The following is a 21,988-nucleotide window of genomic DNA, read 5'->3' as shown; positions in this document are numbered from 1 at the left end:
TGCACTTAGGATAGTGAGCTTTTGAAATTGAGCGACAAAATAAAGCACCTGTTTGAGGGAGCATAGTTGAAATAAGCAATTCTTAGTCACGGTTAATACTTTATCTGCAAGAGTCAGTGCAGAGTCAATTTAAACACCTATTCTCTTTATTATTAGTACTAATGGAGGAGAAGGTCCTAGACTACCTGGCCATTATCGGGATGTAAGTGGTGTAATAGGTTTCTGAAGATCTAAAATCTCGGTTTTGGAGCTATCATATTTTAGAGGGTTCGAATTCATTCGACACTGCACTTTCTCTAGAAATTTCTGCAAATGTATTTCTGCTTTACATTCACCTTCTCTGAAGATGGCTGTTATCTGTGTGTCGTCTGCCTACAACAAACATTTTAAACCAAAGGATTCAATAAACCGAGTGAGGAGAGTTCAATACAAATTAAACAAGCATTTACAATGCAATGGTCTCGGCAATATTATAGGTAGAGCTATTGGTATTGCTCATTATTTTTTTCTTATTTTTTTATCCCTAAATAAATGGCATTGTCATTTCTATTGGCATTATACCTGTATGTCCAATACATTTTAGTTGACTGATGAATTAGATATCATCATAGAAGCAAGATAGCGCCAAGTGTCCAGTAATGACCAAAGGCTACCTGCATTTCCAGAACTGCTGAATGGAAACATACACAATAATCCTGATCAGTTTAACGCTTGTTGTAGCGGAGAGTGCTGGGAGGAGTCAATGATGTGAAACTAGTCAGATACTAGTAATGAAGAAATAAGTGTACAACAGGCCAACACTTACTTTGGTACAATGTTGTGCAGATGAACGGACTCCTATAAATGTTGTATTGTTGATTTAAGAATTGCTGCAAAGCAAATAAACCAAAGCCATTAAGTGGAGAAAGAATGTGAAAAGCCACTTGTATAATGTAATATGATCACAGGCATTCATAATCCCTGCTATTTTCGAATTGACACTGTCGTGTTTGATTATATATGCGTCTAGTTCTCAAGCAAAACGGGGGAGAAATGGGGGGGGGGGGGAGGGAGACAATGATATTTTGCAAATGTCTTGTATAATAAACCGACATTCAGGACAAATATAGGCCATTTATGCAATATAGTGCACTCACAGGCATCGCGGTCACTGCCAATTATGTGTTAATGATAAATTGAAAAAGACCCTTCGCCGACTATGATTTTCCGGTAAATTTCCTGTGATTGCAGTAGAATGCTGCCGTGGTCTCCTCTAATCACCGTTCTTCAGGGGTAACTGGGGTCCAAGAGCTAATCCCGAAGCTCGTCTTTGCTGTCTTTGTAACGTACCGTTGCCAAGAGCTGATAGGGGGAAAAACAAGCCTCACCATCCGCTATAGCTCCCAAAGCAACAACCCCTACCACTCCTCACTCCAAATTAGTTAGTTACCAGGCCAGATAAGCCAAGACCGGGACCGGTTCTAAGCAGTTCCGAGTATGTCCTTGTGTAGTCCCCCAACTATCGGGGGAGAGGAGGAATGAGGGGGGACTTCTAATGTACTGTGGGGGTGACTCCAAGCACGGAGAACCTTGCGGGCATGCACGGGACATGTGATCGCTCAGGAGCTCTCGGTGATGAGTGGGGGGTCAAGTGGACCGAGTGGAGGCACTCAGGAGCACCGCCAGCTACACCTGGACTATTTGGGTCTCTTCCGCTGGAGCTCCCAGTCCACTCTCTGCTTCAACGAACGCCACTGCGTTCGGCCGTACTCACTACTCGCTGCGGCCCCCTCTAGCCACCTTCATCCATCTTCCTTCGGCCTCCCAACTTGCCGTCCACAGCCTCCCTCAGCCTCCTTCAATTACTTCTACTCTCCTCACATCTCCGAGCTCCGCGGATTCAGTGTAACGCTGAGGCAAGCGGGGCACTCGAGGCGGTGTCACAGGCTGCACCTGATCTAATCAGGCCGCCTCAGGGAAACCGCCAAGGGCTCGCGCTCACTGCTGCCGCTGAAAAGAAGGCTTGCCACCAGGGTTTTTTTCACCACTACGGCAGCCGGGACATTCGGGGCGGGACAGACTGTCGGGACGGTGAACTATGAGAGCGGTGAAAGTGAGTAAAACTTGGGGGCTGTGCGCCCGCCCTCCGCCGCTCTGTCTACTCTCGCTCTGTGTTCAGCCTTCCGCCAACCAGGATTCAGTTCTATGGCTCTCTGGCTACACCCCAGCTTAGTTTGAGAATGAGGCAGACTGCTATCATTTTAGCCAGGGACTTTAATCCAACTTTTGGTGTGAAGAACGCTAAAGGTTTTGTAGACAAAAACCCATCTGGTGAGTTTGTACCCGATTTTGATGCTTTTGGCCGCAAGGGAGTTGCTCGCTTTCGCCACCTCTTCTTTTGTGCTTGACGCCGTGGGTGCCTTGGGTGAGAGAGTGGGGGAAGGAAGGGGCTGAGCAGCGCCACGTCCCCTTACCGAAGAGAAGGATATTGACCTCAGCAGGAAGAACGGATATTGACTTCAGAAGAGACGCTGTGTCGATAGACCCTCGCCATTTCTCTGCTCACGGCCAGACGACAACAAAAAAATGGCGGATGGAGACTCCGAAACTTTTTCGGATTCGGGGGCGTGTTCCTGCTGTTCTAAAAGGGCGTGGCTAAAAAGTGGAAAGAACAGCAAAAACACGCCCCCGAATCTGAAAAAGACGGAGCCTATTTGGAGGGACGGCTCTCTCCTCCAACGGCGGGCCTCCGTTTAGGAAGCCAGCCAATGGAGGAGAAGCAAAAAGAGAGGCGGGCTAAGGAGCCACTCTAGGAAACATTAAATCTCGACTTCCGGTTCTGCCTTCGGCAGACCGGTAGTCCTCGACCTAAAAAGGAAAAGGTGACTGAATAGAATCTTAAGAAATCCCACACATGCATTGTCTCAATTAAAACTCATGAGATGTTAGTTTAACTTGGAAAAATCTGTTTCATATGAAATCTTGAAACCATTGTCATTGGCCATGAGCCATAGCTCATCCAGAGCTGGTACAATAGTTTGTTCTGTACTGTGTCCCTTGCGGAAATTCATTTGTGTAGGATGTAAAAAGTTATTTAAGGGCACATAACTAGATAGTTGCTGGAACACTGCACTTTTCAGGACAGTAGAATAGTATTGCTGACATTTCTGAAGCTGGAGGGAGGAGACCTAGACAGTGAAGTGAGGGCATAGGAGAAAGGGCTCCTTTAGAAATTCTGTTAGGTCATTTTGGCTGAGAGCAATTGCTGATAAGTCTTCCTGAATACTGCTGTTTGACACATGGCGGGTGAAGGGTGAAACTACAGTCTCTGTTGTTAATGGGAAGGACTGTCCTTTAGGTGACACCGGCACTGACCCACTTGTTCCAGTTCTCTTCAACCAAGTAAGGTAGTGCTTTACAGAGTACTCACGGGATTGTGTGCATCCAAAGCTGGTATCAGCCTGATAACCAGCTTCCCAGAGGTGAGAGGATATCACCTGGAGTCTGGCTTTTTTGGAGGAAGTTGAATCTCTGACCTGAAGCGCCCTGAGGCCAACCTGCTTCTGAGAGAGGGATGGGGGCTGGCAACCCTGCAGAGGTGTGACTGGCCTGAAGTGTCGGAGCAGTTTGATCCCGGATCTGTGTGGTTCTGCTAGCCAAAGGAAGACTGAGGGCTTGATTTAGATCTATGTGGGACTGGTCCGGCCATTGCTTTTTCGGTGGTCATCCTGCCCGCAGCCTTGGTGTCTACCCGCTCAGTTTAGATGTTGGCTGGTACCAGGAGGGAAGACTGCCACATTCCTGCTGACTCCGCCAGAATCTTTGTCATGCGTCGACGGCGTCAGAGGCAGAACTGCTGTCGGAGAGAGTCCCACAAAGATTGCAGCCATCCAGATTACGATGTGCCTTTCCGTAGAGCCAACTGTGGTGGGTAAACATCCAAGCTCATGTTAGGCAGAATGGAAGAAAAAGAGGTAAAAATCCACCTTTTTTAGGGTCCCGCCATCGATTACATCTTGAAAGCCATTGTCCAGGTCCATACTGTGCTGATGCTACTTGACCACTACGCTCAGCCTCCCCGTTGTCGCCGGGATCTACAGTATGCTTTTGTGGTGGGCTTGGGGGTACATTCAAGTAGAGTGTATGTTGTTGGTGTGCAATGCTATATGTAAAAGTATGTGCAGTACACATTACCTACACATACATATTGACACATTCGCAACATATACTTGTATTGAGATGATAATAGGTAGTACGTACCTGTCTCCACACCACCATGGCCTTACTTTGTCAGGACTCCGTCGCAAGGACCCCACCAGAACAGCGGGAACATCTAAATCGGCGCAAGTCCGCCAAACTGACAGCGATGGAGTACTGTTAGCCAGAAGAGAAGACCGGCGCCTCCGGGGGACAGTGTCTATTACCGAAACAACAAAAAACTGCAGGCAGACCACCGTCAGCTCGACAGAATACTTGGAACCGTTGCAGCGGCGAAACAATGGTAATATCAAGATCTAGATCAGGCATTGAGTGATCTGTTCATCCTGAGGCATGGTGAGGATGATTCCCGGAGGAATCGAGGACAGTGGCTGTCACCCCTGCTCCCAGGAAGACTGTACCCTAGACAGATTATACTGCCAACCAGAAGCTCAAGTCAAGTCATTCACTGCCATCACATAGTTGTGCCAAGACAGATTAGACCAAAGTCAAGAAGTTATTGTGCTCACCATTCTAAAGATAGTGCCCAAGCGTGACATTCTGATGCCTTTTCAAACAATTGCATCCGTGGTTCTGCGCAGCTGAACCTGTGACGCCGTGGTGGTTGCTTTCGTGCTGCTGTGACGTCTGGCCTTGTGATTTGCCAACTGCAACCTGGAAGTGACCTGGAAGAGGGTCCTTTACTCGCCGTAACCAATACCAGTGGAGGCTCCTCCGCTAAGGCAGAGGAGCGTCGTCCTGCTGCTGAGTGAGCAATTAAAAACAGAAAAATAAAATGATAGTAAGTTAACGTTATTATCATTTTTTTTTAAACTACTGGATCAGTTGGTTGTTGCCGTGGCTGGGCTGTCTAGAGGCTGGGGGATTGATGGGCACTTCCAAGGTGTACATAACATTTTGGCCGGCCGTCTTGGGCCGGCGAAATGTCATGCGCACTTTGCATGTTCTCCACCCAGGCTGCATTACAGCCTGGTTGGAGAACATGCTCAGGCCCCCGTTCCCTGACTGAACGCTGAACCACGGCGCTCAGAGCAATTACAAATCTGGGAAGCCTGGGTGTTTCCTGCTTCCACTGAAGGCAGGAAGAAGACGGAGAAGAGGCGGTGACAGGGCCGGCCGCATCCAGGATGTTGGAAGCAGACTCCAACTCTGGTTCTGCTCTGGTTCTCCCTGGACTATGGATCAAGCCTTCCAGCCTGTGTCTCTCCCAGAAGCGTGAGTGAAGAAAGACGTGTACTGCAAGCCACCAGTGCTGGCACTGGAAAGTGTGGGAAAACTGAACACCTGCAGTGCCACAATACCATTAAGTTCACCTGTAAAATAGGAATGATGGTGCCTTGATTTCTGCATGTGAACATTACCGTACTAGATCAACGATTTTGAACAGAGATAAATTTAAAGTCGAAAGACCAGGATAGTCAATGGGCGCAAAAAGTTGTCATGCTTAAGCACCGACTAAAAATCTTTCTTATAGTCCTCTATTAACTAAATATTAATGACAGGATTTTTACACATGACACTTTACAATCCTTAAGCAGGAATCAGTTTGTATACACAAAAAAGGAAGACTGCTCCCCAAATATTAATGAAAGTAAATATTCTAAAGACTACTACACAGAAGGTTTTGAGCATCACAACTAAAGGAACTTTTCCTTGTTTATTTTGCACCCATTGCAATAATTTAAATAGAGATGAACATGTTACACATCCATATACACCAGTTCGCTATATGTGACACTTTGAACGTCATCTAATTTAAATATGAAACTGAGGCTCACAGAGCACGAATCAGACATATGCACAAACAAGACGTGGCATTTTAAAGTGAAACGGCATCAAATAGCCAAATCAAACTTCACATTTGTGAAATACTTGAACAGAACCCATGAGGAAGACTATTGAGGTGAGAATTATGGTGGATTGAATTACTGCAAAGTTACCAGCCAGATGGTATGAATGAATGACAAATGTTCCTTTTCTTGGTATTTTTAATTGTAAATGTGAAGTCAGCATTAGTATTATATAGAACATTATAGTATTCAATTTAGGAGTGAACTAGAAAAAGACAACTATAAATTACAATGTATACTGAAGAAAGACGGTCGATGTAATGCTGTGACTGAACTTCTGGTTTACTCAAATGAACTATGTACCCTGCCAGATTTGCTTACACTTCTGGCTGAAAATCTAAAGAACGAAAATGGACTAAAACTTGATTTTCCTCCTAATGATGACAGTTTTGGGCTGCTCACAACCACCTCTGACAACACGACCCCCGTGCCCACGTCCCCGGTCAGAGCCTACACGGACAGCACACTCACAAGAAGGCAACATAACTTCAGTCTCTCCCCCTCTCTGTGTGACCCCACACAGAACAACCCCACCCCCACCTACGTAGAGACAGGGCAGCTGTTCACCCTGCTTGAAAACCAGATAGCAACTATAAACCAGGGCTTTAACGAAATCCTAACTAACCTCGCCACGCTCTGAAAGCCACACCGAATTCCCACCTTCTCCAGCCCACACAACAAAGGCCTCCCAAGGCTCCCCACCCTAGATGGATCTCAACCCCCCTCTCAAATCAGATACAGAGACCCAAAAGAACAAGAGATGCAATGTTCTCGATTTAAGCGGCAGATCTTGCCTCCTCGTACGGCACCCCATCTACTGTCACCCCACAATCCAAGATTCAGGTGGTCACTGGATTCGGAAGAGACCACACCCCTCCGAAATCCCAAAGACCCCCGGCCTCCCGCACTAACATCCCCATGGCCCCCCTAACGAAGAAACCCAAAAAAGAGACGGCCTCCACAACTGCATGCTCATAAACTGCAAATCAGCCATAGCAATCATCCACAACAACAACATTTCCGGGACGGGAATAAACACCTTTAACTACAACACCTTTGAATGCCTAACCGCCAACATTAACACAAGCAACAACAAAACACTACTCTGCCATCTAATATACCATCCCCCAGGCAACACCACCGCATTCACCAAACAACCTAATTCTGGGCTACCTCAACCTACTCTGGAATGAAGAAAACAACCAGCTAATCCAGAACCTGAATGAGCTGCTACACAGCAACAACCTTACCCAACACTGCTCAGAGGAAACCCACAACAAAGGAGCAATCCTAGATGCCATTATCGCCCAACGCGACACAGTCACGATAGACCACACCCTGCCCGTTGACTGGTCCGACCACCACTTAATCCTATTCCACATCACTCAACCGATCACATACCAACCCCCCACCCAAGACCCCCCCAAATGGACGAGAAATCTAACTCAGATCAACATGGCTGACCTAGAGGAAAGGGTAAGCTCTCTCCTCCCTATCTCCATAGATGATCTCTCCACAACAGAACTCACCTCCCACTATAACACAACTATGATATCCATTCTAGACCAAGTAGCCCCCTTGAAATAAAAAACAAACATGATCATTCCATCCAGATCCTGGTTCAACACAGACATTAACACAGAAAGAAGACAACTAAAAGCTACAGAATGACAATGGAGGAGCAACCCCTCCACAAGCCTCCACGAACAACTCAAAGCAGCTCGAAGGAAATACAAAAAACACATCAGCAACGAAAAAAACACTTTCTTCTGCACCACCCTAGACAACGCCAAAAAACAGGCCCAAAGAACTCTTCAACATCATCAGGCAACATACCTCCAAGCCCCCTGCATCCTCAGTGCAGGCCTCCAAAGACCTGTGCGACAACTTCGCCAACTTCTTCAACGACAAAATCTCCAAGATTGAGCTCCCACTGGACATCAACCTCAGTCCCTCCTGCAAAAGCCTGGCCCCAGAGACCGAAGACAACACGCGCAAGCACCCCACGAAAGCCTGGCAATCCTTCAACCCTATCCCGGAAGCTGAGATTCTCAAACTGATCTCCACCTCCAAACCCGCTTCCCACATCCTAGATCCTATACCCACCCAATTGACCAAAAAGCTGAAACTCTCCATAGCCCCGTTCTGGTGCACGATCATAAACAGCTCCTTGAGAACTGGTGTCATACCTGAATGCCTCAAAGTCGACCAAGTCACGCCATTACTGAAAGAACCAGACCTTGACAACAACTATCTGAACAACTTCAGACCCGTTTCCAATCTCCTCCTCCTATCCAAAATCCTCGAAAGGTGCGTTCTCCTACAACTGACTCAACACGTGGACAGCATCAACCTTCTAGATCCCCACCAATCTTGCTTCAGAAAAGGCTATAGCACCGAGACCACGATCCTTAACATCGTGGACGATATCCACAAATCTCTCGATACCGACCAATGTTCTCCTCATTCTCCTGGACCTATCGGCAGCCTTTGACACAGTTGATCACCATCTACTCATCAAGGCTCTTTAAGAAAGGGTAGGTGTAGATGAGGTGGTCCTACACTGGTTCTCCTCCTTCTTACACAACCGCTCCCAAAGGATAACAATCAAAACCTTTACGTCCGACCTACACCCCGTCAGCAAGGGTGTCCCCCAAGGTCCAGTGCTCTCCCCACAACTGTTCAAAATATACATGGAACCCCTCACCACCATACTCAGAAACGCTAACATCCCCTTCCACCTATATGCAGATGACACCCAGATCTATCTGGAAACCTCCTCCATCGATGACATTCAGAGACTCAGCGACACTCTAAGAGAAGTCCAACACTGGCTTTCACTAAACCACCTAAAACTCAACCAAGACAAAACAGAAATCCTCCTCATCCCCAACAAAGAAGAGAACCCTCAAATCGTAGAATGGCTAAAAGCAATTGATGCTCTTAGCGGCAATCTCACTCTGGCTAGCTCTGTAAAATCATTAGGAATCACCCTAGACCCAAAACTTGACATGGCCAAACACATTAAGGACTCCGCAAAGAGTGCCTTCCTCAATCTGAAGCTACTTAACAAAATAAAACCCTTCATGCCACCCAAGGACCTCAAACAAGCCACTCAATCACTGGTGCTATCCAGACTCGACTATGGGAATGCAGTCCTCAATGGTACAGCAAAATCCCACCTAGCTCCCCTCAAAACAACAATTAATGCAGCAACCAGAATGGTCACCGGAGTTAAGAAATACGATCACATCTCACCCGCACTCGGAGAACTAAAATGGCTCCCAGTCGAATTGCGTGCCAGCTTCAGAACTGCCTGCCTCACGCACAAAGCCCTGCACACAGGTAAACCTGACTACCTGGCCGCCAAACTCAAGCGGGCCAGTCAGACAAGGAACCTCAGGAGCTCCAATACCATACTACTAATCCCTACGAAAACACGCAAACAAAAAACCGCCGCATGGTCCTTTGCCGGAAACGCGCCCAAAATCTGGAACTCCATCCCAGCTGATATCAGGACTATCCCGTCCTTCGCAAAATTAAAAAAAGACCTCTTCCTCAACCGTTCCCTCCTGAACCAATAGCCGCCACCGAAGCGCACAAACCTGCACTCCGCAGCCCCCTGACACTGTATCATTAAGACCTACCTCCTTCCCGCTCCCCGACCCTTGCCTTGTTCCTTCCTCCCTGAAAGACAGCGTACACTCAACAAGGTTATCTCAGGAATTTCTTACCCTAATGTTGCACAGCACACTGGGACCTCCGAGCCAATATGTATACTACTGCTCTATTGTGTGACTCTTGCATTAAAACTGTTGTAAAGCGCTCCGATACCCTCGGGTCCGGCCAGCGCTATATAAAACTCCTTAATAAATAAATAAATATAAATAATATGACTCCCATACAGTTGCCACATATACTGGTGACACTGACGCAGACTTCAAAACTCCTGCTGCCATCAAAAAAAGCACTTCCTCAGCGAAGTCTTCTAGCCTTTTTCATCAGAGACAAACCCTTGACTAAAAGGAAAAAAGAACAAAACAATAGAACAAATAAAAATAAGCTTCATGGAATTTCAGGTAGTAATTAATAGAACTCACAGAAGACCATAAACTATTACATGTTTCGTTTTTTGTGAAGTTATAGATAGAAAAGAGGTAGATATTGGAATGTCTGCTTCTGAGGTAAGCACCACAGGGAATACAGACCATGCACCCTCTCCCTGTGGATTCATTTCTACAGAGTTAATAACTGAGCCACCCTTGAACGTGGAATCCACAAAGAGTTCTAAACCAGGGACAGACTTGCTGCCTGACTTTCCTTTTATTTATTTTCTTACTTCCTTGCAGTTCCCGGATCTGTTTTTTGGGACAGTGTCATGGGTATGGTGTTAAACAAAAAGGTTGCTTTGCTAAAAATCAACATCTTAATGATATTGGCCACCCATTAATACCAAATGGCAGGTTCTCTCATCTTCTGAGAAAGGCCTCTATATCTTTACAAATCTTAGGCAGGTTTTTTCCCGGTAGATCTTTGAGATTCTGTTATCAGGACACATGTTCTGGCACTTTTCCTTGTCAATCGTTACACCACAGAATTATGTGAGGCCCCATCCAGAGCAAGTCTTTCCCTCCCAGTATAGGCCCGCATAAGGCTCAGATTCTCCAATATGTTAATGACTAGGTATTCTTAGATCAGACGGAAGTTGGCCTAATGCATTCTCTGCGACAGCTGCACTTGTACAATCTGAGTCATATACGCTGCAAACATCTCCAAAACGAAAGTGACAGTGTTTGGAAAATATAGGAACAAATCCCCCAAAATATTGTGTTTAGAGCCAGTCAGGCTGAGGTACATACAATTATACAGTTGCAGCTAAATCTATAAAAATATTGTGCGGTGCTACGGCGCCACACTCGCCATATATTGCTCCCACGGTACGCACCTTTCTTCTCGATCAGTGTCCACGAGCAGAAAAGGGAAGGACTTCCTTCCTGCTCAGTGGACACCAATACAATCAATCCTGGAGCTGCTCTTGTGTTGAGAGCAGCCCCAGGATTGGTGGGAGCAGGCTAACCCATCACTCATTTTGAGGCTGGGGACCTGTGCCAGCAAACCCTTGGCTGTTTTGCAGTCGGGGGATTGTTGGGTGTGCACTGCACATGTTAGGCTGGCCGTAGCAATTGAGCTGGCCAACCCGACATGCGCACTGCAGGTGCAGCTGTAATCCTGCAGTTGCAGGATTCAGCCCCACCTCCTGCCCTCACACTGCGGTGTTTAAGGAAGATGGCATTGAAATGCCATTTTACTTATTCGTGTGTGCCTGCTGTGCTTGCAGCAGGTGGAGCGATGCACCTCTGCTTAACCCAAGTAAAGGATACTATAGGTACACGTGTACCTATAGTATCCTTTACTTGGGTTAATTACACTTTCCTTTTCCAGCACGCAGTAGCATTTTAGGTCCTGATGAAAGCCGTGCCTTAAAGGGAGGCTATGTGGCTGAAACATGTCGACCAACTGTTCCATCACCGCGGTCTAGAAATCCGTTGACTGCTGGTGCATTATTTTTAACTCTAGCTAAGCACGTATTACGAATAAAGTTGTGTTTCACGTTCTTAACCTAGTTTTAAACTCAAATTTTCTCACTTGCATTTAGATTTTCTTTGCGCTGCGCTCTGACTCATACCATTTGCCCTACATTTGTGGATTTAGTATATCCAAACATCTCTATTATTAAAACATCCCTGAGGTCCTCCCTCACAGTGAGGGAGTGTAGCCCCCAGAGGAACTAGGTGTTTCCTCTGGGAGGAGAATCCCAAATGATGAAGCATGTCACCTTTGGTGAGTGAGGGATTTCGTCCTTTAAAGGGATATGCCCATTGACTTAGTCAGGTTGTGTCTTACTTTTGTATTTCTTGATTTAATATTGATGTAGTAGTTTTCACACTTCTCAATTCACTTCTTCGACCCCGGGGTTTTATATTGTCTCTTACTCGATTTTTTGGGGGAACAAACCCCGTGTGGTCTTTAAAAATTTTCCCTCAGACCCTCCGGTTTTTGAACCATTATTTGTTAGTGTAAACACAGTACTCCACTGCCCGACAGAAGAAGTAATAATAAGGGTCATACAAGCAGAATTTCTGTCCACAATATCATATGGGCATCAGGACTTTCTCTCACATTCTCATTGACAGTAGACAAACTGCAGTGTATGACATATATTTAGATCTTTCATCTACCTTAATTTGCTTGCCATTCCCAATTACTTCTGAAAGTTAGGCTGTTTGGCATGAAAATATCAGGTTACAAAATATTACCATCAGGTCATGCACGCCAAACCACATTTTCTAAAACTTGTCCTACAAGAGATCTTCAAGGCAAACATCAGTCCCTAGTCAATGTAATTATACACCCTCCTTGAAGACCTGCAATTGATCACGCTTACAGAAAATGACATGTTGTACCATGATCTGACTTACACTGTAGTAAAACCTAGTTAAAGATGCAATTACATAGAGTATCAAGAGCTACAGATTTAGATCTCCTTCAATCATCCGACCACGTCAAGCCAAGCTACAGATTTAGATCTCCTTGAATCATCCGACCACGTCAAGCCAATCATGCCTTCCTGCGATACAAGCACAATGCATTGTTACTTAAGGCTCTCAATTAGCAGCACCTGCCGACTGAATGTACTGCGCGTAAGATTTACGGTTCTGCTAATTAAGGAATACAGACTTAGTTGAAAAACTTTCACACCTGCTCATGCACACCGTAGAACCTGCAACTAGAACAAGCATTGAAAATGCAATAGGTCTTGCCTTTGATTAAGTTAAAGCTATTTGCTTTGCTAATGGTATTGTATAGCAAAGCAAATGGCTTTAACTTAATGAAAGGCGAGACCTATTCCATTTTTAATGCTTATTTTAGTTATCTACGTACTGACAGGAGGCCGAGTCCACCTCACCTCTGTCTCTCCCCTTTGTTTATATTGAACACAGAGACAGACAATGGGGTAACCCCAGTGGTCAAAGAGGGGTCGATCCGAGGGGCAGTTGATCCGAGGGGCACGACATGCCCATACTTTTTCAGTTTAAGAAAAACACTTCCCCAACTTTTTTTGAAAAGACAACCTTCCCAGGAAGGTTAATTCCGATAGTTGAAATGCTTCAGCTAAAGTGTAAGGCAGGGCGTCACCTGTGCTGTGAAACCGAGTGTGGGGCAGACAGCTAAACAAACCTTGCCAGACTGCCTGCTTGCCTGAAAGAAATGCAAATGTGCACTACTAGTTAATCTGCAAATGTAAAGGGTGCTCGGAAGCTGGTATTGGCTTCAATTGATGGAATGACTTAAAGTTTCATGATGACACAAATGTATTCTTGTTAAGAGATATCTTAGGGGAGCTACCAGCCGTAGTTTCCACCCTTTCTATGCCACGCACCCCTAGGAAATGTTTTATTAAGGCTCGCACCCCCAACAAAAGTAATATCACATTTGAAGATGCAAATATAAATATACTTTTCCTCTTTGTCGCACCCCCTGAAATGGCAACTCGCACCACCTGGGTGTGCAGGTAACCCGGAATGGGAACCCCTGAGCTAAGCAGTGAAGAGTGTGATTTTAAAAGACAGTTATAAAAAAATTGTATTATGGATAGTCTGGGTATTACTAAAATCTATCTTTTTGAAGAACTTTTTTTATCTTAAACCTTTTTGCGCATTTTGTAGCAGCCTATCTTACACTGTGCGTAATGCAAGTTTAAAATAATGACTTACATGCTCATAGTGCTTTCTGTCACAGACTGGGACCTTGTAGCACTAAATATACACATGTCATTATTCTCCTCAGCACCAACCAAGATTCAATTATATGGCTCTCTGGTGCAGTGCATTAACTAATAAAGGTTTCATAATGTCTGATATGGCATTTCCTACTGATTAACAACTTTGCATGTAATTTTCATTTAAGCTGTGTGTTATTTTTTTTTATGTGTAGTACCTGAAGGGGAAAGGCTGAAAAAAGTTACAGAATATTTAGGGCCTCATTTACAATGATTTGGCGTAGGGCACTGCTGCAAGTGTATCTGCTGTGTTGCCCTACGCCAAATCGAACGGGCGGGAATGCACCATAGTTAGAAGATACGGTGCATTCCTGTCCTTTCAGCCGGCGCAAAATATGGTGCCTAGTGCCAATGCAGGCATCCTTGCACCATGGTGCAAGGGTTTCTGCGTTGTTGGCAGGATTGTGGATTGTGGAGGCATTTTCCACTTTCTATGTGTGCAGTGCACAAAGAGGAAAAAACGAGGAAAAATAAACAGATTTCTCCTTGCTATGCCTGACCTGGGGAAGTGTACAGTTTTGACAAATTCCCAGATTTACAGATCCTTGAAAATCTGGGAATGAGTCAAAATTCATGGGTGTTACATGGAAACACCCACTGCAACGCCTCCCTGACGCAGTGTAGGCCAATGCAGCAACTTGTATTGCATTTTCTTACAACAACCATATCGATAAAGTCATGAAAAGCTACGCAAAATGGCTTTGCGTGGCCTCGTAGATATGGGTCTGCACTCAGCGCCACCAGAGCATCATGGAAAGAGGTGCACTGGCGGCGCAAGGGGCTTGTAAATAAATCCCTTTTTTTTGTCAATCCTTTGACCACGCCCCCACACTCACTCACCCCGCATTACAGTTCCCATACTTTTTAATGCACTTCGCCCAGAGGGTAAACCATAGGGAAACAGGGGGTAGAGATGAAGAACATACAGACAGATGGCAGACAAATAGTGAGGCAAAAGCAGGTATTTGGATGGCAATGATAGAGACTAGGATATATGCAGGTTCACAGTGGCAGAGCAAGGCACTGGGGAATACTATGGCACACTGAGAACGGAGGCACATAATGGGCTAAACAATAAGGAAATGGAGACCCAGAGAAACGAAGGAGTAAAGGACAGGCCATGGAAAGGAGGTGGCAGAGTACATGGATGGCAGAGAAAGACAATGTGCTAAGTGCAAGTACATAGGGGAAGCACTAGGGACTTGGGCAAATTAAGGTACATTGAGTATAGACAGGCGGAGGGGAAAGGGAGTTGGGCAGACGCAGGGATGAACGGACAGGCAAACAGGTGGTAGAGAAATATACACCGTGAAATGCAGGCACTTGGAGGGCACACATAGATACTGAAGCAAATGCAGTTAACACGGCGGTGAGCAGATTCAGACACACTGAAAACCGAGGCTGACATACCCTACATATACGTTAAACAACATGCAAATCCGGGAGAGACATGGGGGTAACTGCAGGCAGAGATGCGTATGTGTATATGTAAAGCGCACTATCCCTGGAAGGGAATCCTGGAGCTTGATAGATGGGTACTCTGGTCCCTGAAAGACCAACGGGAGGCAGAGCAAGGCAAAAACTAGGGTGCACGTGAGACAAACCAAGGGCAGCGGCAGACACTACTACTACGGTAAGTGAACAGTGACGCAGACATTGGTAAATGACAGGCCCGCGCGCAGGAGTGGTGGACACCGGATCTTTTGACAGACACAAAGATGAAAGAAGGGTTAGAGACAGGCAATGTGGCCATTCAGAACACACAGGGATAAGTGACAGTCTCTGGAGATATGTGAGGAAACACGGGACACTGACAGGACCGCCTCACGCTTTTCTCCACATCATGCAGAGCTTCACTCTCAGTTCTACTTCCCATCTTCTTCCTCACACACCCCCAATTAGCTTCCTTTATTTACCACACACAGCACCAGCCCGCCCCCCTCCTTATCTTCCTCACATAGAGCCTTCCTCCTCATCCTGATAGACACTCTAGCTCTTCCCTCCTTCGTCGCAGACTAGGACTCCCTCCTTCACACTCCTGTTTCACTCGCACCTTTGCCCCCCACACGTCCCCTACCTCTCCTCCCTCCAGATCCTCCTCCTATCTCCTTGTTGTACTCCAGCAGGGCCTTTTGCACCAGCTCCTTGTCTCCGGACTCCAGCTGGTCCAGGATAAGTCTCAGGTCCATCCTGGGGTGAGGGTCAAGGGTCCTCGGGTGAACAATGTGCCCGGTGGCGGCGGAGGGTAGGGAGCACGGGGCTGTTCATAGGCTGTGCCCAAGCTTAGCTAATGCAAACGCCCTGTTTAAAGCTCATTCACTTACAGTGCGTGACATCAGATGGAGGAGGAGGAGGAACGAGTAGGCAGGGAAAGGAAAGAGAAAGAGGAGGGAATGGAGAGGGGCAAGATTAGGAAGGCTCAAAGAGAGCAGAGAGGGCGATAGCTGCGGTAGGCGGAGCAAGAGTTTATTATATATTATTCTACAAGAGGAAGGAGGAAGACTGACATTCAACCGGTTGCAATGTGCTTGATTGGCGTGAGAATTCAGATACATATTTCTTATGTAAATACAAGGAATGGATAACGATCCAGTGGTGACGATCAGAGCTGACTGTGATAAAAGAGTGGAAAGCAGGTAAAAGTGGTTAAGAAAAAACTGCGCTTTTGTATTCTCTTTAAATGGAGGCCGAAACTGTTATTTAGAAACCAACGGTCAGACACCCACATACACATTCTCAACATTCTAAGCTCTACCAAGTGGCTGCGGGGAAAGGGGGTTGGAGGTATAGTGCTTAAATTGTAAAAAAAAAAACAACAAGCGGCCGTGAAAGTGAAAGGGATCGCGCTAAGGCCACGCTAATTAAAAGCACGCCACCATGCGTGCGCGTGTGAAAGCTATTGGCACAAGCAAAACAAAGATGGCGTCGGACTGTCCACTGTCCGTACGTACGCGTGCATGTTTTGCTTTGTGTCAATGGCGAGAGCAGCCATGTTTGTCCATCTGTACGTGTGCATGTTCAGCTTTAGCTGAATCGATCGCAAAAGGCTCATGCGCTGCTATCGCCAGGCGAGACCTAAAAATGAATCAGTGCCTCACTTACTCAGTTGCTGCTCTGAATTTGATTTTCAAAGATGTACGCTTCTCAAACCCTTATTCTTAAAAACTATTAAAAAAAATAATCCCACAGAATTCCTGTGCTGAGGCACTTAAATTATGATTTGACTCTCAAAGCATAACCAAGCCTGCTTGTGCAGCAAAATTGTTATATATAGTGCATAACAGAATGAAAGTCACTTAACCGCTGGGTACTTATATAGTTTGTGTGGCTCCTTGTAAATGTTGTTACTTCTGGACACATCTAATGTGTAAATTCACTAGTAGACAATGCAGACTGTTTTAAAGCATATTTTAATACCTCTTATCATCTCACTTTCTTTATATATTTATATATATATATATATATATATATCATTGTATGTAAAATAAATATTTATCATTTCATTGTTTTATGGACACTGAGCTCTTTATTTGTACCAGGGATTCTTTTTATGTTTGTAATGATTCTAATTAATCAGAGACATTAAAGAATTCACTTACTCCACTGGAGGTGGGGGCGTCCACATGCTGGGTGAGAAATGCAAACAAACTTCGGCAAAGTAGGTGTGTTTGGGAGGGATGATTAATGATTATGTGTATACCCTGTTGATTTCGTTATTTTATTCTATTTCTGATATTAGGGTAAATCGTTTCTTTGATCCAGAGTATGTGTTCATCAAATGGCACACTCCGGAATATGGGATAGATTGATCCAAAATGCGTTGGGAATATAGAATTAATTGGGTGATTTTCCGTTATAATGATGGCCTAATAATATATACATATTTAGAAGGATGATCACTGGAAAAAAAACAAGCATTGACATAGCCAATAGGTCTTGCTTTTGGGACCTTATAAGTATTTAGTTATGCAGCACAATATCCTTGGTGCAACAACATCAACTGTTGCATGGCTAAACACTTATAAGGTCCCAAAGGCAAAACCTATTGGCTATGCCAATGCTTGTTTTGTTGCTAGCTGTGCTCTCTGGTTCAGTTCACACCCAATCAAGAAAGCTATTCTTCTATGTTAATCTAACAACACAGTCCTGGTGCTTACCATTGTAAACTGCTAAGGTTAAGAAATAAACTTCCCTATGGGGAGTCATCATGCAGTCGCTCCCTTCCCTGAAGCAGTTCTGTTGCTGAACGGGTAGAAGGAATGCGAGATGATATGAACACGGAAAACGCCACGCCGAATAATTTTAGCAGTAAGCCACAGTGCAGTCTCAGAAAATGTATGCTACCTACCTGGAGAATCAAAGATCGGTTAAAACAGAATCCAAAAGTGGGTGGGGCTGTTTAGTTCAAATTCAACAGAAAGTTTTATGTATTTTTTCTTACATATAATTTTAGCAGGCGTGGCTTACATGTTTGAGTTCAGAGAGGGAGGCTGCAGTGTAGAGGGAGAGGAGAAACAGCGTGGGGAAGGAACTGCAAGGGATGTGTGAGATTGTGGAAGAGAGAAGAAAGGTCGGAGATACAGTGTGAGAGGGAGATAGTGATAGTGGTGTGGAGTTGAGCTGAAGGGAGTAGAGGGGCGTAGAGCACCGTAAAGTTCAATTTAGTTGTGTGGAGTAGAGCGGCATAAAGTAGAGTAGAGTTGCATAAAGTAAGGTGGAGTGGAGTGGCATAACAGAGTGACGTAAAGTGGAGTTAAGATGAGTTGCATAGAGTGTAGAATGGCGCAGAATGGCAAAGAGTGCCAAAGAGTGGTGTAGGCTGGAGTGGCTTCGAGTGGAGTTGCACAGAATGGCGTAGAGTGGCAGATTGCAGAGTGGAGTAAGTGGCACAGAGTAGAATGTAGTAGAGTGGAGTAGAGAGGCATGCCGTAGAGTTGAGTAGAGTAGAGTGGCACAGAGCAGATTGGAGTGGTGTAAAGTGGAGTAGATAGGTGTAGAAAAACAGTGGCGTGCTGTGGAGTGGAGTGGCTTGTCACAGAGTATAGTGGCACAGAGTAGTACAGTTGTTGGTACAGAAGGCTGCATGTGCTTGCTAAAGCTGACTGCCTATTTTAACCAGCATGCAAAGCAGGAAACGCCAGCTCATGGGACCAAACAAATCCAATAACTAAAAGATAATAGAAAAAAAAGACAGCAAAATAGGAAAAGAAAGAGACCCTTGACGGGAAAAGTTCTCACAGACCTAAAAGGTATTTTGGGCCTAAAATTACTTCTGATCATAGAAAGGCATTTAGTTAATAAAAGGAATGTGTTCAAACAAGGGCATCGGCTCATAGAAGAAGCAATGTACTCCTAAAAAAGCATTGTGTTAGTAGAAATGCCAATGTAGTCTTAAAAATGCAATGTGTTCAAAGAAGGTAATGTGTTCAAAGAAGGTAATGTGTTCAAAGAAGGTAATGTGTTCAAAGAAGGTAATCTGTTCAATGAAGGTAATGTGTTCAGAGAGTGTAATGTGTTCAGAAAAAAGGCAATGCGCTCATAAAATGCAACGTGTTCTTAATATGCGTATGGAAAAGGCAACCTGTTCTCAAAAAAGGAAATGTAGTCAGAAAAAAGGGGATGTGCTCTTAAAAGAAACGTTTGCTTATTAAAGATTTTGTGCTCCAGAAGAGTGAGCATACTTATAATAAAAGCAATTTGGTCTCGAGCAAGGTAATGAGCTCATGAAAAATAAGTTCTGCGCATTGTAAAGAGACCATGCTCCTAGAAAAGGCAATGTGCTCCTAGAAAAGGCAATGTGCTAACAGAAAAGGCAGTTAGCATATGTTGAAGGCAACGTGCTCCTAGAAAAGGTGATGTGCTCACAGAGAATGCCTTGTGCTCATGGAAAAGCAGCATGCTTTCAGAAAATGAAGCATGCTCTATAAATGACATGGTGCTCATTAAAAACGGAGCATGTTTACAGAAATGCAACGTGCTCTTAGAAAAGGAAACCTGCAGACAGTGAGCTCATTAAAAAATCAACATGTTTACAGAGGAAGCAGCGTGCACTTCGAAAAGAAAAAGTACTCGTAAAAAAGACAGGGTTTTTACAGAAAAGGCTTTTGCTCACAGGAAAGGGAGTACGCTTATGGAAAGTCAGCGTCCTAAAAAAACATTTTGTTGTTGCAGAAAGCAATATGTTTATGGAAAAGGCAGTGTGCTGAAATAAAATACATTTTGTCCATAGAGAAGGGGACATGCTCATGGAACGGGCGACATACTTAAGGAAATGTCTCTGTCTGCATTTTTTGTGCTGAAATAAAAGTTCTCGGCAAAAGTGAAAGCAGGGGTGCGCGAGTGCGCTGGCAAACACGTGAGTGGTATACGCGCAGCACCGTCAAAAGTGAAAGTAATCTCGCTCGCAGTAATCAGCTTATAGCTGTGCACGTTCACTCTCGCGTGAACGCAAGCTTTAGGCCAGCAAAAGCCGGTGGGTAGCACTTTGAAAACCCATTTACTAAATGTCTCGCCTGAGACAGCGCATGCGCTGGCTCAGGCGAGACTTAAAAAACGGATGCAACAGGTTTTGATAAAATGAAGTTGGCAAGTCTCCTGATTTTCAGTGATAGAAATAATTAAAGTTGCTGCAGAGTCGATCTGTTCATTCTTCATGCCATAAAATGCTGGATACCATATTACAGCGTGTTTAATTGTGGTGTAGGAGAACAACGACATGGCTCCTTTATAAAAAAATCAGCTAGGATTCAAAGATTGTAATGTTGGGTTGACAGTGGTCAGCTTTCACAGTGTGTTTAGTTCTTGAATTATGCATGTCCCCATTTGCAGGTCCAGCTCTCAGAGGGCAAGCGGGAACTGAAGGAACTTCGCTCAGCTCTGAAAGTCATGCAGATAGAGAAGGAGCAGCTTCGAGAGGAGAAGCGGGTAATTCCTGAGGGATGCACTCACTCTGCACTTCTCTGCCCATCTTGCAGTCTCAGCTTTTATTTGATGTCTCTGTCATCCCCTTTAGGAGTTGCTGGAGTATGTGAGGAAGCTGGAGGAGAGGCTGGAAAAGGTGGCAGATGTGAAGTGGGGCGAGGTGGCAGCAGCTGAAGAGGAAGAGATGGTAGCAAGCACAGATATGACCCTGAGTATGTACCACTCTTTCTTCCTCAGTTTTTCAGTGGAGGGTTATGACCCAGTGAGGAACCTGATAGTTTAAAAGGGGTTGAACTTTCTTTGATCCTTGCCTGCATGTATCCATCATTACCATCATCATCAAGATTTATATGATGTCAAAGACTCCTAAGTAATAAGGTGCTTTATCAGAAAGAAAGGCATCATAATTGTCTTGCATGCACCAAGGATACAGAACTCTCCTATTGATCCTGTCAGTGGTTATTTTAAAACATGGCTGGCCAGTGCCTTTCCTTAAAGAGTGGGATCTATGCAAGGCTTTCAGGACAACCAACAGCTTTGTAAATTTTACAGTTTAAACTCACTGTTCACAAATCTAGTCCTTCTGGATATCCTAAATGTCTGGCATGGATCCAGGTCTCCTGAAGCAATGTCGAATAACCATGTTCTTAGGAGACCATCCATTAGATGGACTTGACTTTGAAATTTGCTTACAGTTCTGACTTGGGATCCCTCAATAGAAATACAATGGATTGAAAAGGACAAACATATCGTATACACTCCTCAATGAAAAGACCCTCTTGTTTAGAGTAAGGTATCCAGTGTTGGTCAATGACGACTAGGCCCATGCAAGATTTTCAGGTTATCCACTTGACACAACTTTGCAAACCATAAATTTAAGTGGGAATCATGTACATAACCAGTAGTCATCCTGGGACTTGGCTTATATCCTGCCCTCCTAGAGTAGTGTTGGTGAGTTATTGCCCTTGAAGCAGGAAGACATTTTGTACAAGAAACTCTCTTCCATTTACTAGACTACTCACATGGAACAACATAACTTCATACTGGATGACACTATAAGAGGACCGAGCAAATGTTTGTAACCCTTCATAACATGAAGTATTTCTGTCCAAGCCAACTTCCTCATGTTGGTCCTTTTATGAATGTGTGCACATCCCTTCTTTTCCACAACATTCAATTT

General features: G+C 44.9%; 1 protein-coding gene across 6 annotated transcripts in view; it reads left to right on the top strand.

Annotated features, from left to right (window-relative positions):
- Positions 1-21,988, top strand: part of CALCOCO1 (calcium binding and coiled-coil domain 1) — a 259,932-nt gene that overhangs the window by 177,068 nt on the left and 60,876 nt on the right. For all 6 annotated transcript variants that reach the window (XM_085654710.1, XM_085654713.1, XM_085654709.1 and 3 more), the window contains exons 11-12: positions 20,716-20,811; positions 20,900-21,020. In XM_085654710.1, coding sequence (XP_085510836.1) covers positions 20,716-20,811; positions 20,900-21,020 — 217 coding nt within the window. The remainder of the gene's footprint in view (positions 1-20,715; positions 20,812-20,899; positions 21,021-21,988) is intronic.

This window comes from Triturus cristatus, chromosome 4_1 (genome assembly GCF_964204655.1).
Source record: "Triturus cristatus chromosome 4_1, aTriCri1.1, whole genome shotgun sequence".
NCBI classification, from domain to species: Eukaryota; Metazoa; Chordata; class Amphibia; order Caudata; family Salamandridae; genus Triturus; species Triturus cristatus.
The sequence above is the reverse complement of the archived record's forward strand: the minus strand, read 5'-3'. Positions and strand labels throughout refer to the sequence as shown.